Source organism: Balaenoptera borealis (genome assembly GCF_965194805.1).
Source record: "Balaenoptera borealis genome assembly, chromosome: 11".
NCBI classification, from domain to species: domain Eukaryota; kingdom Metazoa; phylum Chordata; class Mammalia; order Artiodactyla; family Balaenopteridae; genus Balaenoptera; species Balaenoptera borealis.
In genome coordinates, this window is record NC_138868.1 from 7,780,829 (window position 1) to 7,794,180 (window position 13,352).

General features: G+C 59.2%; 1 protein-coding gene across 30 annotated transcripts in view; it reads left to right on the plus strand.

Moving 5' to 3' along the window:
* NRXN2 (neurexin 2) overlaps nt 1–13,352 on the plus strand; it is a 109,509-nt gene that overhangs the window by 67,120 nt on the left and 29,037 nt on the right. For 27 of the 30 annotated variants that reach the window (XM_082343971.1, XM_082343978.1, XM_082343975.1 and 24 more), the window contains one exon: nt 12,423–12,604. In XM_082343971.1, the coding sequence (XP_082200097.1) occupies nt 12,423–12,604 (182 nt within the window). Of the gene's footprint in view, nt 1–3,791; nt 4,922–12,422; nt 12,605–13,352 lie in introns of those variants that run through there. The other 3 variants (XM_082343986.1, XM_082343988.1, XM_082343987.1) reach the window with 3 other exon arrangements.

Genomic DNA, 13,352 nt, shown 5'->3' on the forward strand with positions numbered 1-13,352 from the left:
CCAGTCCCTACTGGTTGGTGACCAGCAGCTGGTTGAGCTTGGCAGACGGAGGGCAGTGGGGCAAGAGCGGGGGAGAGCCAACCTCCTGCTTGCGGGGGGCGGGCTGGGGAGCACGCAGCCTCTTCAGGTGTCATTTGAGTGGTCTTCCTTGGGGTAGCCCTGCTGAGACCAGGGACATGAAGAGTCAGCTGCCTGGGAAAAACACACAGACACACAGACACACAGACACAGACACAGACACACACACACAAAGGAGGATGGGGCTTCTCCATTTTACAAACATGGACACTGAGGCCTGGAGGGGTGGGTGGATTTCTGGAGGAGTGAACGGTAGATCTGGGCTGAGAACTGGGTTCAGGGCCTTTGCCTCTGTGCCACACTGCAGAGCCTTGGTCATCTGGGCAGAGTCCTGAGTTTCTTACGGGATAGATAACCTACTGGTTTCAGGGATTGGGCTCTTGCGTGGGTCGTGATTTTTTCTTCTACTTTGTAAGAATGCCCACCAATCTCCCTCAGCGCTTTCCTGGTGCTCTCAGGCAGGCCTGTCCTTCGGTACCTCCACATCCCGTCCTGTCCCCCAGGATTTTTCTTGTCCGACCTGCCACTCTGTGTACCTTCCAGCCCTCAGACAATGGCCAGCTCAGGGGCGCTTCAGCCCTGGCTGCCGGGGAACAAAGACGGGGCTGGGCCTCGTCCTCTCCAGCTCACTCAGCTTTGCACGGGCGATCTGGGGACGGTGGTAACTTTGCTGTTTAACAGTAACATTCCCCACTGATTGTTTCGTGTTTTGCAGCTTGCAAAGCCCTTTTAATTTGTCCTCAGAGAAGGCAGTAGGATGGAGACCAACCATCTGATTTAGCTGCTGAGGACACTGAGGCCTCAGTAAGAGGCAGTTCCCTGTCCTAAATCACAGGGTGCTAGAACCTAGGCGTTCCTAAAGTTTGCTGCCCCTGCTGCTCATTTAGTCCCGGGGTGGGGGGTGGTGGCGGAGGTGGAGACGGTGCCGATGGTGGGCATTGCTTGCCCGGGCTGCAGGGCATCAGGAGCGAGAAAAGCTGCTGCCCGTCATCACTATTACACTCCCACGCGATGGAGCTTTCTGGAAGGGAGCGTAGAGAGGGATGGTGGTTTAGCGAGTCAAGCCATCTCTCAGCAGGTGTGGGAAGGGAGCTTGGAGCAACTTCTCTGGGGGCAGGTGGGAGGCAGGGAGAGTTGGGGCTGGGCACGTCTTGGGAAGTGTCACTGTCCCCGAGCACTGGTCTGTGTGTCTGGTGGCAGAGCCTGAGCAAAGCCATGGAGGTAAGGACAAGGTGGGTGCAATCTGGGAGCCTCCAAACTGGCCCTGGGGTACCTCTGAGATCTCTGGCCCCAAAGGTCGAGGCAGGAATCTTGGGTCAAGCCACAACCCCCTTTTCTCTTGAAGCTGTGCCTCCTCCCGCTTCTCCAGGCTTGGCTGTTTCATGTTCGTGCTGTCTCTCTATGGCGGGTCTTCTTGAGGCTCCACTGATGCACAACTTCAAGCAGACACTTGGCCCAGAGGCCTGTTTGCTTCACCCCCAAGTGTGAAGGCCCTGGAGGCACCACTGGGCACCAAGGGCCCCTGTGCCTGAAGAGAGGGAGGCGGGTGGGAATGGCCCAGGTGTCCTTAGAGGGTTGGGCCTGGGGTGTGGAGCTGTCTGGTGGTGAAGAGACTGGCATGAGGAGGAGTCCGACCTTCAAGACAGCCTTTCCCCTTGTGTGGCCTCAGTTTCTCCATCTGGGATATGGGCATTACACCTGGGGCTGAAGGTACCTCTGTGAGGCTCAGGAGTCTGCCCTGGGAAGGCAGGAGAGAGATCAGAGGGAGAGAAGTCATCTCCAGGATGGGAGAGAGGAAAGCGGAGAGAGAATGAAAAAGAGAATATGAAATGAGAGGGGAAGGAAGCTGGAAGGAGGCATGCTTCCTGGCAGGGCCTGAAGTCCCAGGGCTGAGGTCAGGACAGCTCCCCTTGGCAGCTCAGTCTCCCAGAGCCTGTCCCTGGCTCGCCCAGGCAGTCGGTTCTTCCCCATCTCTGCCCCTCTGTGTGTTTCTCAGCTCTCCACTTGCTCCGCAGCCTCTATTGATCTCTTGCACACCTCTGTCTCTCCCTTCTTTTTTACCCTCTGTCTCTCCCTTCTTTTTTACCCTCTGTCTCTCCCCCTCGCTGCTCAGCGTCACCCTCTCCAGCTCTCCACTTCCCACTCACTGGTATTGATTGGCCTCTAGGCGGTTTCCCTTCCTCTCCTCTTGCCACCAGCTCCTCCCTCCCTCCCTCCCTCCGGGACCATACATTTCTGCCTGCTCAGAGCTATGTCAGTCTCTACCTCAGCGCCAGGGCCAAGAGCGTGCACGGGATGAGGGCAGGAGGACAAGGCTTTGGGGGCCCCAGCCCTGCTCCCCAGCCTGCAATCTCTCCTCCCTCATGGGGCCACGCACCACCTGGAAACTTCCTCCCGGGTGCCTCTGAGGACCCCTTTCTTCCCTTCTGAAGGGCTGGAGGCCAAATGGGGCCCTGGCATCTAGCAGGGCTGGGGAGGCGGCAGCTGCGGCAGAGGAGCTGTCCCGGGTTCTGACTGCACCCAGGAGCTGGGTGCAGAACTTGTGGGGCGCCTGGTGGCAGTTTTTGCTCCACAACGGAATTCAGAATCAATAAGCAGGAGCCAGCCCCTCCCTCCCCTTTCGCACCCCCTTCCTTTTGCCCTTTCTTCACCACCTCTCCTTCTCACTCTATGACACTCCTTCTTTGCCTCCTTCCAGGTCCCATCTCTACCTCCCTCCCTCTCTACCTTCAGCATCTCCCCCCCCCCCCATGCAGAGGAGGCATCCAGATGAAGGGAAGAAAGCCTCCCTGCACTTACCTCTTGGCCTGTGACACGTGTTTCCCAGAGGTGTCCCAAAGTCTGAGAGGGGGCTGATCTCAGTGGAGGGGCCCCTAGAAGGAGAAGTGACTTCCTCAGCTGGACATAAGTGGCCCAGGAAGGGTTTTGTCACAAGTGGGCCACTCAGTGGATAAGTATCCTGGAAACCCCCTCCCCAGAGGGAGAGGTTGAGGCAGCGGGAGGGGCAGGGGAAGTGGAGAGGAAGGATTGGAGGAGTCCAGGAGGGTGTGTGTGGGGGGGGGAGGGGAGCACCCTGTTGGAGAGGTGGCGAGGGACTGTGTGTGTGTGGCATGTCTTACTCTGGAGTACCTTTGAGCCTCTGGGTGCGTTGTCTGTAGGCGCATGGGTGACCCTGTTTTTGGACGGTGAGCTGGAGGGAGCTGTCCGTGTGTACGTTGGCTGTTCATTCATTACCTGTGACCAAACATGTATGTGTGTGTGCATGTATTGCCTCCGTGAGCATGTGTACACGCTCGGCTGAGTGTGAGTTCGTGTGCCAGTGTCTATGAGCACATGTATGCATGTATGTGTCTGAGCCTATGTGTGCGTGCGCGTACACGGATGCCTGTATGGGCACGTGGGTGTCTCCATACCCGAGCCCGTCCACATCCTAGCGTGCACGTGTGTTCCGAGGCGTGCGTGCAGAGGTGGCGGTGGCCACGTCTCTGCGCACTGGACCAGCGAGCACTCCTGGGGTTCGTCCAGGTGGGGGGGAGGGAGGAGGTGGAAGAGAGCGGCCTCTTCTGCTAGCCTCAGTCCTGTTCAATTATTCAGCAGGGCACCTTCTCCGGAGGGGGCGGGAGGGGAGCGCGCGCCCGGGCGCGGGGGAGGGGTGGGGCTCGCGCAGAGGAGAGGCGAGCCCCGAGCCGGCTAGCCGGGAGCCGCGCGGCGGAGCTGCCCAGCGCCGCCCGCAGATCGGGAGCCGCTCGGGTCCCTCCACCCTGCCCCCTCCTTCTCCCGCGCTCCCCCTCCCCTCGCCTCCCCTCTCCACTCCGCTCCTTTCCTCCCTCCTCTCTCCCTCCCTCTCCCTTCCAGCCCTCTCAGCCTCTGCAGCAACACTCCGCTGCCTCCATCTCTCCGCCGGAATCTAGCAGGCTCACGCCTTTCCTCTGCTCAGCCCCGCTCCCCTCCTCTCCTCTCCCCTCCTCTCCTCTCCCCTCCCCTCCTCTCCTCTCCTCTCCCCTCCCCTCCCCTCCTCTCCTCTCCCTTCATTCCCCCCTCACCCGGATTTGCTTCCCTTCCCTCTTCTCCCGCCCCCCCTCCCCCGGCCCCTCCCTCCTTTCCCCTGTCTCCGTCGGGCGGCAGCGGCAGCGGCAGCGGCCCTAGCCTCCGTCGGTCTCCCGCTTCTCTCCTCCAGTCCCCCTCCTCCCCGGCTCGGTTTTTCTGCAGGATTTCCCCCGCTCTCCCCTCCCTGCTTGGCCCCCGCGCCTCCCCTACCTCTCCACCCGGCACCATGCCCCCTCCCCCGGGCGCTCCCCCGGGTTTCTGACGGCCCTCTGCGCCGCTCCGACCCCGCCGGGATGCGGGGAGACCCTTAGCTCCTCGCGATGGACCCAGGCGTCCTGGACCTTGGCGTTGCCACTCCGCGGACCCCGGATTTCCCGGCGGGATCCAGTTGATTTCGTTGGCTCTGGACCGAGGCTTGGGCTCTGGTTTTCCTTCTCTTCACCCCTACCCCCCTCCCGGGGCTCGGAGCCGGAGGGGGGCTTCGCGGGGCTACGCAGCCCCGCATCCCTGCCCCCGGCCATGGGACTGTGAGGCGGCCGCCCCCGGGCCGAAATGCCCCCCGGGGGGAGCGGGCCGGGGGGGTGCCCTCGCCGCCCCCCCGCCCTGGCCGGGCCCCTGCCGCCGCCGCCGCCACCTCTGCTGCCGCTACTGCTGCTGCTGCTGCTGGGGGCGGCCGAGGGGGCCCGGGTCTCCTCCAGCCTCAGCACCACCCATCACGTCCACCACTTCCACAGCAAGCACGGCACCGTGCCCATCGCCATCAACCGCATGCCCTTCCTCACCCGCGGCGGGCACGGTAAGTGGCGCTGCCGATACCGGCCGGCCGGCTGGCCCCCGGGGCCTCCCGTGTGCGCGGCCCTGGCCCCCGCGGGCCGCACCCCAGCCCGTGAGCGCCGAGGCCCGGCCCCTCGGCTCTGCGGGCCCGTGCCCCCTCACCTACCATCTTCGGTTCCCAGCGTCTCAGCCCCACCCTCGCCTCTCCATCACAATCCCCCAACCCCGTCCCTTTATCACCCTCATCTCTGTCTTCATCACTTTCATTCCTCGCCTCACCTTTACCTACGAATCCCTATCTCTGGTTTGTTATCACCTTCCTGTTTAGGTCCCCTCACCACCTCCCCGTCTGTCCTTTCATCCTCTCTGCCCAGCTCTCCCTTCCGTTTCTCTTGCTCTTCACCTCCTCCATCCCTGCCCCTTATCATTTCTCCATCTGGCTTACCTCCACCTCTGCCTCACCATCGCCTTCCCACTGCTGGTCCAGCATCTCTGTACCCATTATTTTCTTATCTTTGTCCCCCACCAACCTCTCAACTCTGTCCCATCTATCATCTCTGGCTCAGACGTGTCCCATCTCTGCCTCTTCCACCTCTTCATATCTGTCTCTATTTTACTTCTGTTTCTCCAGCAACTGTCCCGTCTTTGTCCTGTCTTTCCCCCATTACTGTCCTTCCACCACCTCCCAAGCAATCAGCTCGCTCCACTGTCTCATTATTCTCCCAGCCTCGTTCCCTGAATCTCTGGTTTCTCCTCTCCACACCTCTTCATTTCTGCCCTACCTCCACCTCTGATCCTCAGTATCTCCCACCTCCCACTGTTTGAATTTCTGTTCCCCTGTCCCAGTCTCCCCATCACCTCCTGGAGTCAGTCCTCTATCACTTTACACTGACTATCACCTCTTATCTCAGCGCCCCCTCCCATAACCTTCCATCTCAAAACCTACTTCCTCTTCCCTCTCAGACTCCATCACCTTCCATTTCTGACCTCTATCACTTCTGGTTTCTCCCCTTGGTGGGTTTGCTGGCTCTCCCAGCCCAGTCCCTTCATCACCTCATACCTTAGACCTCTAAGATTCTCTGGATGCCATCTCTTCCCATCTCTGTACCTGCCACCTTCCATCTCTGTCTTCCGTATTATGTGTACCTCCATCACTTCCCATTATTGCATCCCCATAACTTCCAATCTCTGCCCTCCCCACTACCTCCCGTGTCTGTCCCTCTTCACATTTTATTCCGTGTCAGACTCCATCATTTCCCATCTCAGTCTCTCCTTCACATTTCATCTCAAAGCTCCTGTTACCTACCATCCCAGAGACCCCCATCACCTCCCATTTTAGTCCACTTCCCTTCTCTGTACTCCACATCACCTCCCATCTCTGTACCTTGCTATCACTTTCCGTAGGGTACCACCGTTTCTGTACCTCTCTCACCTCCCATATGGTGCAACTCATCACCTCCCATCTCTGTACCTCCATCACTTCCCATCCATATACTTCATCACCTTTCATCTTCGGTCCCCATCTCATCCCTCCAACACTCACCGTTTCTGTACCTCCATTACTTCCCATCCCTATATTCTCATCACCTCCTATACCTGTCCTCCCATCACTTCCCATCTCTGAACCCCTATCACCTCCCATCTTGGTACTCCGACATCTCCATGCTTCCATCACCTTTTATCTTGACTCCCATCACTGTGCCTTCACCAGTTCTCACTCTGTACCTTGTTGCCTCTAATTTCTGTATTCCCATCACTTCCATTTCTGTTCATCCATCCCCTCTCATTTTTTTTTTTACTCCATTTTTGTTCTGCCCTCATCTTTCATGCCTGTATCTTCACTTCGCATCTATGCCCTCATGGCTTCCTATTTCTGCAGTCATCTCTGCCTCCCCATCGTTGTTCTACGTCTGTCCATCCTTGCTTCCCAGTCTTTGTTCCCCCATATCACTTTAAGTTCTTCCACCCCTTTTCTACTCTCCTTCCCCCTTTTTTCCTAGTTCACCTTTATCTTCTTCATGTCTCTACTTTCTCTTCATCCAGTTCCCAGGAGCGGCCTCTTCCAACACTCTTCTTCATTCCTTTCTTCTCCCTTGCCCAGCAGAATGTCCCTGGCTAACCTCTGTCCCAGCTGGGGTCCTCTCTGTGCAATGCTCTCCAGGCTCTTTTCCTTGCTCCACTTCCCCCCCCCCCCACACCTTGCTCCTGATTTTAACTCCCCTTTTCTCCCCGCGAGCAATCTGGCCCTCTTTGCCTTTCACCATCCTCTTCATCGTCCCTTCTGACTCCCTTGAGGCTCAGTCCCCAGAGACACCCAGATAGGACATGGTCTTTCTGGGCAATGAGGAGAGGCATGAAGGGACAAGAGAAGAAAGGCTATCAGGGGAAATCATGGTGGGGGGAAGAGGAGAGGAGGTGAAAGGGGAAGGGAAAGGAGAGAGGGGCTGGCCCAGGGGAGCTGAGCAGATTGGAAGGAGGGGCCTGGGAGCCAAAGTGCCAGAAGAAGGCTCAGTGAAGGAGTTGGAGTCGAGATGCAAAGAGCTGGGGGAGAGGGAGGGAAAATGGAGGAAAGAGCTTGGGGGGGTGTTGGGGGATGGGAACCTATGGAATGTTGGTGTTGGGATGGCCTCAGAGACTCCCTTGCTGCGCAGAGAAAAAAAACAGCCCCAAGAGGGCCAATGGCTGCCGAGGACCACCTGGAAGCAGAGGAGGTGGAGGGCGCTGCTGGGCAGTGATGGAAGGTGGTGGGGAGACCGAGTGGAGGAGCCCAAGAAGGGTCAGGCAGTTAAGAGGAAGGAAGAGGGTCAAAGGGCAGATAGAAGAGGAGGGAGGAGGCCAGCTGTCATGGCTGAACCCCACCTGGGCGCACCTCAGATGTGGGGGGAGGCGACAGGATGGGCTTCTGCTGGGACCCCATGCTTGGCTAGAGGAAGAGGCCAGCTTGGGAGACCTTTGTAGGCCAGAGGAGACCCTTCCTTTCTGTGCCAACATCTCCCTGGCTTCCCCCAGTGTGAGAAGCCTCTCTTTCTTGCACCTGCGTCTCCACTTCCCTCCTCTTTGGGTTCTTCCTGCATTCCTCCTTGCCTTCCTTCCCTCCTTCTCTTCACTCTTTCCTCCCTTTCCCTTTCCACCCTCAACCCCACCTGTTACATAATATCCCTACTGACCTGCCAGACACTCATTGACACTCCTGCACCTGATGTCAGTCTGAGCTTGGGAGGGCCAGTACACCTGGGTCCTAAAAATGGCCTGAGGGGGTGACACTCTCCTGATCCTTGACCCTGATTCTAGTTTCAGAGCCCTTTACGAGCCTTGCAACCCCTGACCTTCATTTCTTGTACCCTCTGAGGCCAGGAATAGAGGGGTCAATCCCAGTTCGGTTCTGAGTCAGGAGCTTACAGGGGTTCTGGATTCATCACTCCAGCTTATAAAGGGGGCTGGCATTTAATTTGATTTTCTGGATATGGGTGTGTTCACTTGGATTTCTGACTGGATGTCTTATGGCCAAGAATAGGCTTAAGAATTGAGGGGATATTGTTCTGGGATCAAGAGAGACCTGAGCCCAGGGCTCTGGATCTGGAGAGATAACCCCTTGGATTGTGAGGGTCTGTATACAAAGAGCTGGTGTGGGCTGTGGGCACCCAGGACTGCACCTTTTCTGGATTGTGCAGGACGTTTTATCCTCTCATGATTCTAGATCTACCAGAAGGTTTTTGTCATGGCTTCTGATGCGGCAGGGACATGCAGGCAGAGGGTCTGCACATGTCGTTTTAACCACAGGGGCAGCACTGCATGCGTGGTTTTTCACATGGGATGATTATGTTGTTTGGGTCTGGGTAAGCTAACCATTATTAATGGTTGGTTGGGGTTTTTTTTTTTTTTTTCTAGAATGCAGGTGTGTGGGAATTGTACAGAAGATTCTTGATCATTTAGTGTTTTACTGGATCAGTGAATTTCTGGGTCCAGGAGGCATTGAGGGGACTATGTTGGGTGTGGGCAGAAGGTTCCAGGCCTGGGCCTTTGGGTGGTGGCCACTTGGGCCTGTGGCACTTTGTGTCTGGCCAGAGGCTGTCTTGCCTTGGGCTTCAGGGTTGCTCCCCACCCTTCCACCCTGCACTGTTGTGTACTATGTAGCTCACTAGCGTTTTCCTGGGGAGGTCAAAAACAATGGGTCTGGACCACCCTAGGGCAACATAATGGGCCTTGTCTTTGGCCCCTTTCTTCTCTGGAGCCCTGTCCGGAACCTTTCAGAGGTTCTAGCTGTGGTTCGGTGTCCTGGGCTCCACGTGCCTTCGCCCCCCGACCCAGGGCGTCCGGTGGCCAGGGCAGAGGACGGCTTGCGGAGTGAGAGGCGGGAGGCGCCTACGCAGCGCGGCGGGGAGGGACGGGGAGGGACCAGGCGGAGTCCCGCCCCTCCGCCCGCGTCCCCCCCCAGCCCGAGCCCTTTGCGCCCGAGGGCTGGAGCGCGGTGCCGGGGAGAGAAATGTCTCCCCAGGGTAATTACTGCCGCCCCAGTCCAATAAACCATTCATCCTTCACCTCTTCGGCCCAAGAAGTGTCTCTCCACCCGATCTCCCCACTGTGTAATGAACGCCCTTAAGCTTTAACAGGCCAGCCCCGCGTAAAAAACTGGCGGCAGTGGGAGAGCAGCTGTGTAATAAATCCCGGGGGAGGCCCGGCCGAGCAGGGCCCTGGCTGGGGACTGGGGGAGGCTGGGGCGGGGGTGTGCGGCCCATGCGCCATGGGCCTCGGGGGCGGGGACCCGTGCGCCTGTCCCGTCCTGCGCGGTGCCAGCCGCTGCCCTCGCCGCCTGCCAGGGCCCGTCTTTGTGCGCTTACCGCCATGTTTCCCGGCTGTCTCCTGTCTGGGGTCTGCCTCTCCACACTGGGTCTTTGTGCGCAGCTGGCTGCGTCGTGGCCTGTGTGTGGGTGTGGGGTCTGCGGGTGCGTCACTGGGGAAGTGTCTGCTGCGGAGCCCGGGGTTTGGAGCACCCGCCCCGCCTCTGATCCCTCCGGCCTCGCTGCCCTATGGGGCATTGGGCGTGCTCGCTCCTCACGCCCTCTCCGGGCTCAGCCAGATGTGCTGTCTGGGTTCCTGGGGTGGGAAAGTGAGGAGAAAGGGCCTCCTTTCTCCTAGACCTGGGAGATTTGGGAGGCTCCAGGTAGATGGAGTTTCCTTTGCTGGTCTGAGGGATCAAGAAACCTAGTAAGCCCCTCCTGCGTCTGACTGGGAGACCCTGGAGCCCGGGGGCTGAGAGGCAGCAGCCTCTGGTCTGGGAAGCAGGGAGGGGTGTATGTGGAGGAGGGTCAGCACCTTAGCTCCCCTGGCTCACCTCACCCCCCAAATTTTGTACATGCAGCTTGTGAGTGAGTGGAGGGGGAAGGGAGGACGCTGGCTATTACGGTTACCATGGAAACAGCCGATTTTCCAGAGTGCTGCAGTGTTGGGAGTGGAGAGACCGAGAACGTTGCTGACTGAGGCCTACCCTGCCCCTAGCCTTCGGGCCCTGCCCTGTCCAGGCAGTGACCTGCCGGAGGGCGGGTGTGTGGCTCACTGCCCCAATCCAGCTCTCCACCCTGATCCTGGGACCCCATCCTGAGAGTTCAGATCTCACCACTGAGCCTCCGGGGCCCTCAGGTAGGAAGCATACCTCAGTTTGGGGGGGCAGAGCCGAGCTCCCTCTATCTTCTGCGCGGGGGGCTTTCCCTGCAATGTGCTGTGGCAAGATGTCAGTTAATTGACATCAAGGTGGTTCTTTCCCACCTGCCTTGCCCCCCGGGAATCATCTCTCCCCTCTAGCCTTGCCTGGGGAGACGGAGGGCACTGATGACAAGTGCTCTGGGTGACAGCTGCTGCTCCCCCAACCCCAGCCCCCTGCTGGCCTCACTGCCTCTCTGGGACCCAGGCAACAGCCTTCGCTTCTCTCCTCAGCTCCTCCTGGGCCTGCAGATGGTGCCTCCCTCCAAGGCACTCAGGAGTCCCCACTCCTTTGGGGGCCTAGGAGCTTCCTGGGCTAGAGGCCCCTGATCCCCGATTGCCCAAACTACAGTGGGGTTCCCAGTCCATGAGGTGAGAGACCCCAAGGTTCTTGAGAGGCCTGGCCTTAGTGTTACCAGCTTGGCTGCCGTCTTGGCAGAGCAGTTTTGCTCCGGGGAAGTAACCCAGGCCTTCCCTGACCCGGACTTCCCATCCCACCCAGAGCTCTCCCACCCCCAAGGCCATGCTTTTCTCCCAGCCTACTCCAGGCTTTTGCCCTCAGGCCCCATCTGCCTCTCTCTTTCTCTCTGGATAAGTCCTCCCCTGAACCCCTCTCCCCGCAAGAAGTGCTTTGAGAGGAGTTGTTAGTGGCTAATTATTTAATTAAGCATTTTATGAATCTCATCTGCTCCATTTATGTTCTAAAGAATGCAAGATTGTTGTCTTCCCTTCTCTGAAGGCCCCAGAGTACTAGTCCTCTAGGCCTCCCAGACAAAGCTCCCTTTCCGGAAACTGGGTGACCGGCCCCAACTCCTGCCTCCACCCTGGCCATCAGTCTGCCCCCACCCCCAGGGAGCCCAGGCAGCCGCAGGAGGGAACAAGGCGACTAATAGGGTTTATTTTGGGGCTGAGATCGTTAGGGACCTCACACCCGCCCCGGCAGCAGCCGGATGGCAAAGAGGAGACAGAGGGGGAGAGAGGGTGGGGTGGGGGAGGGGAAGGAGAGGGATCCCTTCATCATCTCTGGCTCCCACTCTCCCGCTTTCTCTCACCTACACCCCTCTCTGTCCCTCTCTGTCCATCTGTCTCTCTGCCTCCTTCCTCCTCTGGCTGTCAATCTCTACCCCCCACCCCCTTGTCTGTCTCTTCTTTTCCGGGCAGGGCTCCAGGACCCCCCTCCCCCCCGCCCCGTTTTGGCACCCAGGCAGCCCCCTATTTGGGAGTAGAAGCAGGGAGTCGGGGCAAACTGGGGCCAGGATTTGCAGGGGCTTGGGAGGGGGTGGGGAGCAGGTGCTGGAGTGGGGCCAGCCTGCAGGCTGTGAGTCAGAGCAAACAGCCCCTGCTCGTCCTCCCGCCATCGCCTGGGGCTCCTTTTGCCTCGGTGCCTGCTCAGCTCAGGCCCCACAGAAGCACACACCTCGAACCTGTCACCTCTGCCAGCCCTGGGAGCACTCGAGTGGGTCAGGCCTAGGCCCCCTGGGTCCTGCCTGTCCCTGGCGATCTTCTCCGTCCCCTTGCAGCCAGCCTCTCTCCGGGCTCTCTCTCTCTGTGTCACTGTCTCTATTACCTCTCTGTTTTGCTGTAATTAAAGCTAGAATTCTTGATGAGGCAGCTACATCTGTCTGTGCGCTTGCACGGGCTCCCACCCAGGCACCCGCCTGTCAACTGTTTCCTAAGAGGGCAGGGCCTGGTGGCCGCTGTGGGTATCACAGTTGAAGCCCCGTACCCTAAAACTGGTGTCCCAGTGCTCTGGTCACAGCCCCAAGGACCCGCTAATCTCGCCCTCCTGACCTCTTATCTCCCTCTCCCTTTCCTTCTCTTTGCAGCCGGGACCACATACATCTTTGGGAAGGGGGGAGCGCTCATCACCTACACATGGCCCCCCAATGACCGGCCGAGCACGAGGATGGACCGCCTGGCCGTGGGCTTCAGCACGCACCAGCGGAGCGCTGTGCTGGTGCGAGTGGACAGTGCCTCCGGCCTCGGGGACTACCTGCAGCTGCACATCGTAAGGACGCGGGGCCGGCGCCCCCGACCCCCCAGCCTTCTACCCCAAATCCACTCAGTCCTCTCTTGCCGTGGGACCAGCACCTCACATCCTTCCCTCCCGTGGAGCCCTCAGAACCTCTGTTCCCTGAGTGCTGGGGTTTCCTCTCTGTGGTTCGGCTCCTAAGACCCATTCTCCTCCCGGTTGTTCACTGAGGCCCCCAGAGCCACCTCCGCTGACCTGAAGCTCCCCAGCTCCCCACCCTGAGACCGTCTGTGTCTCTGACCTTCCGGAATGTAGTCAGGGGCCTCCTTGAGCCTTCCCGGCCCTTCTCCTGCAGCCTGTGGGAACATCCCCACCTTGTGACTGCCCTGGGCTGCTGCCTGCTCACTCCTGCACCACCTATGCCTCCCACTGAGTCCTGTCCCCTCCTTCGGGCCTCCCTGCCCGTGATTACTGTTCCCATGACCTTTGCCCTCCCAGCCGCCCCCTTACCCGGCCTCCCTTACAGCCTTTCTGGCCATAGCCCTGCTCATTCCTCCCTGACCTCTTGGCCCTACCCCACATCTCTGCTCTGACCTCCGGTCCCGCTCAGCTCTGCTTTTCTCTGCCCAGCTCCCCTCCTCGCCCTCTGCTGCTTCCCACTGCCTCCCTCTAGGCCTCCCGCCATGCCTGTGGCTCCTCTTCTCACAGTTTCCATCCTAACTCTCGTCTTCGGGCGGCCCCCTTTCTTCCCCGTCTCTGATCCTGCCCCACACACTTCCCTGTG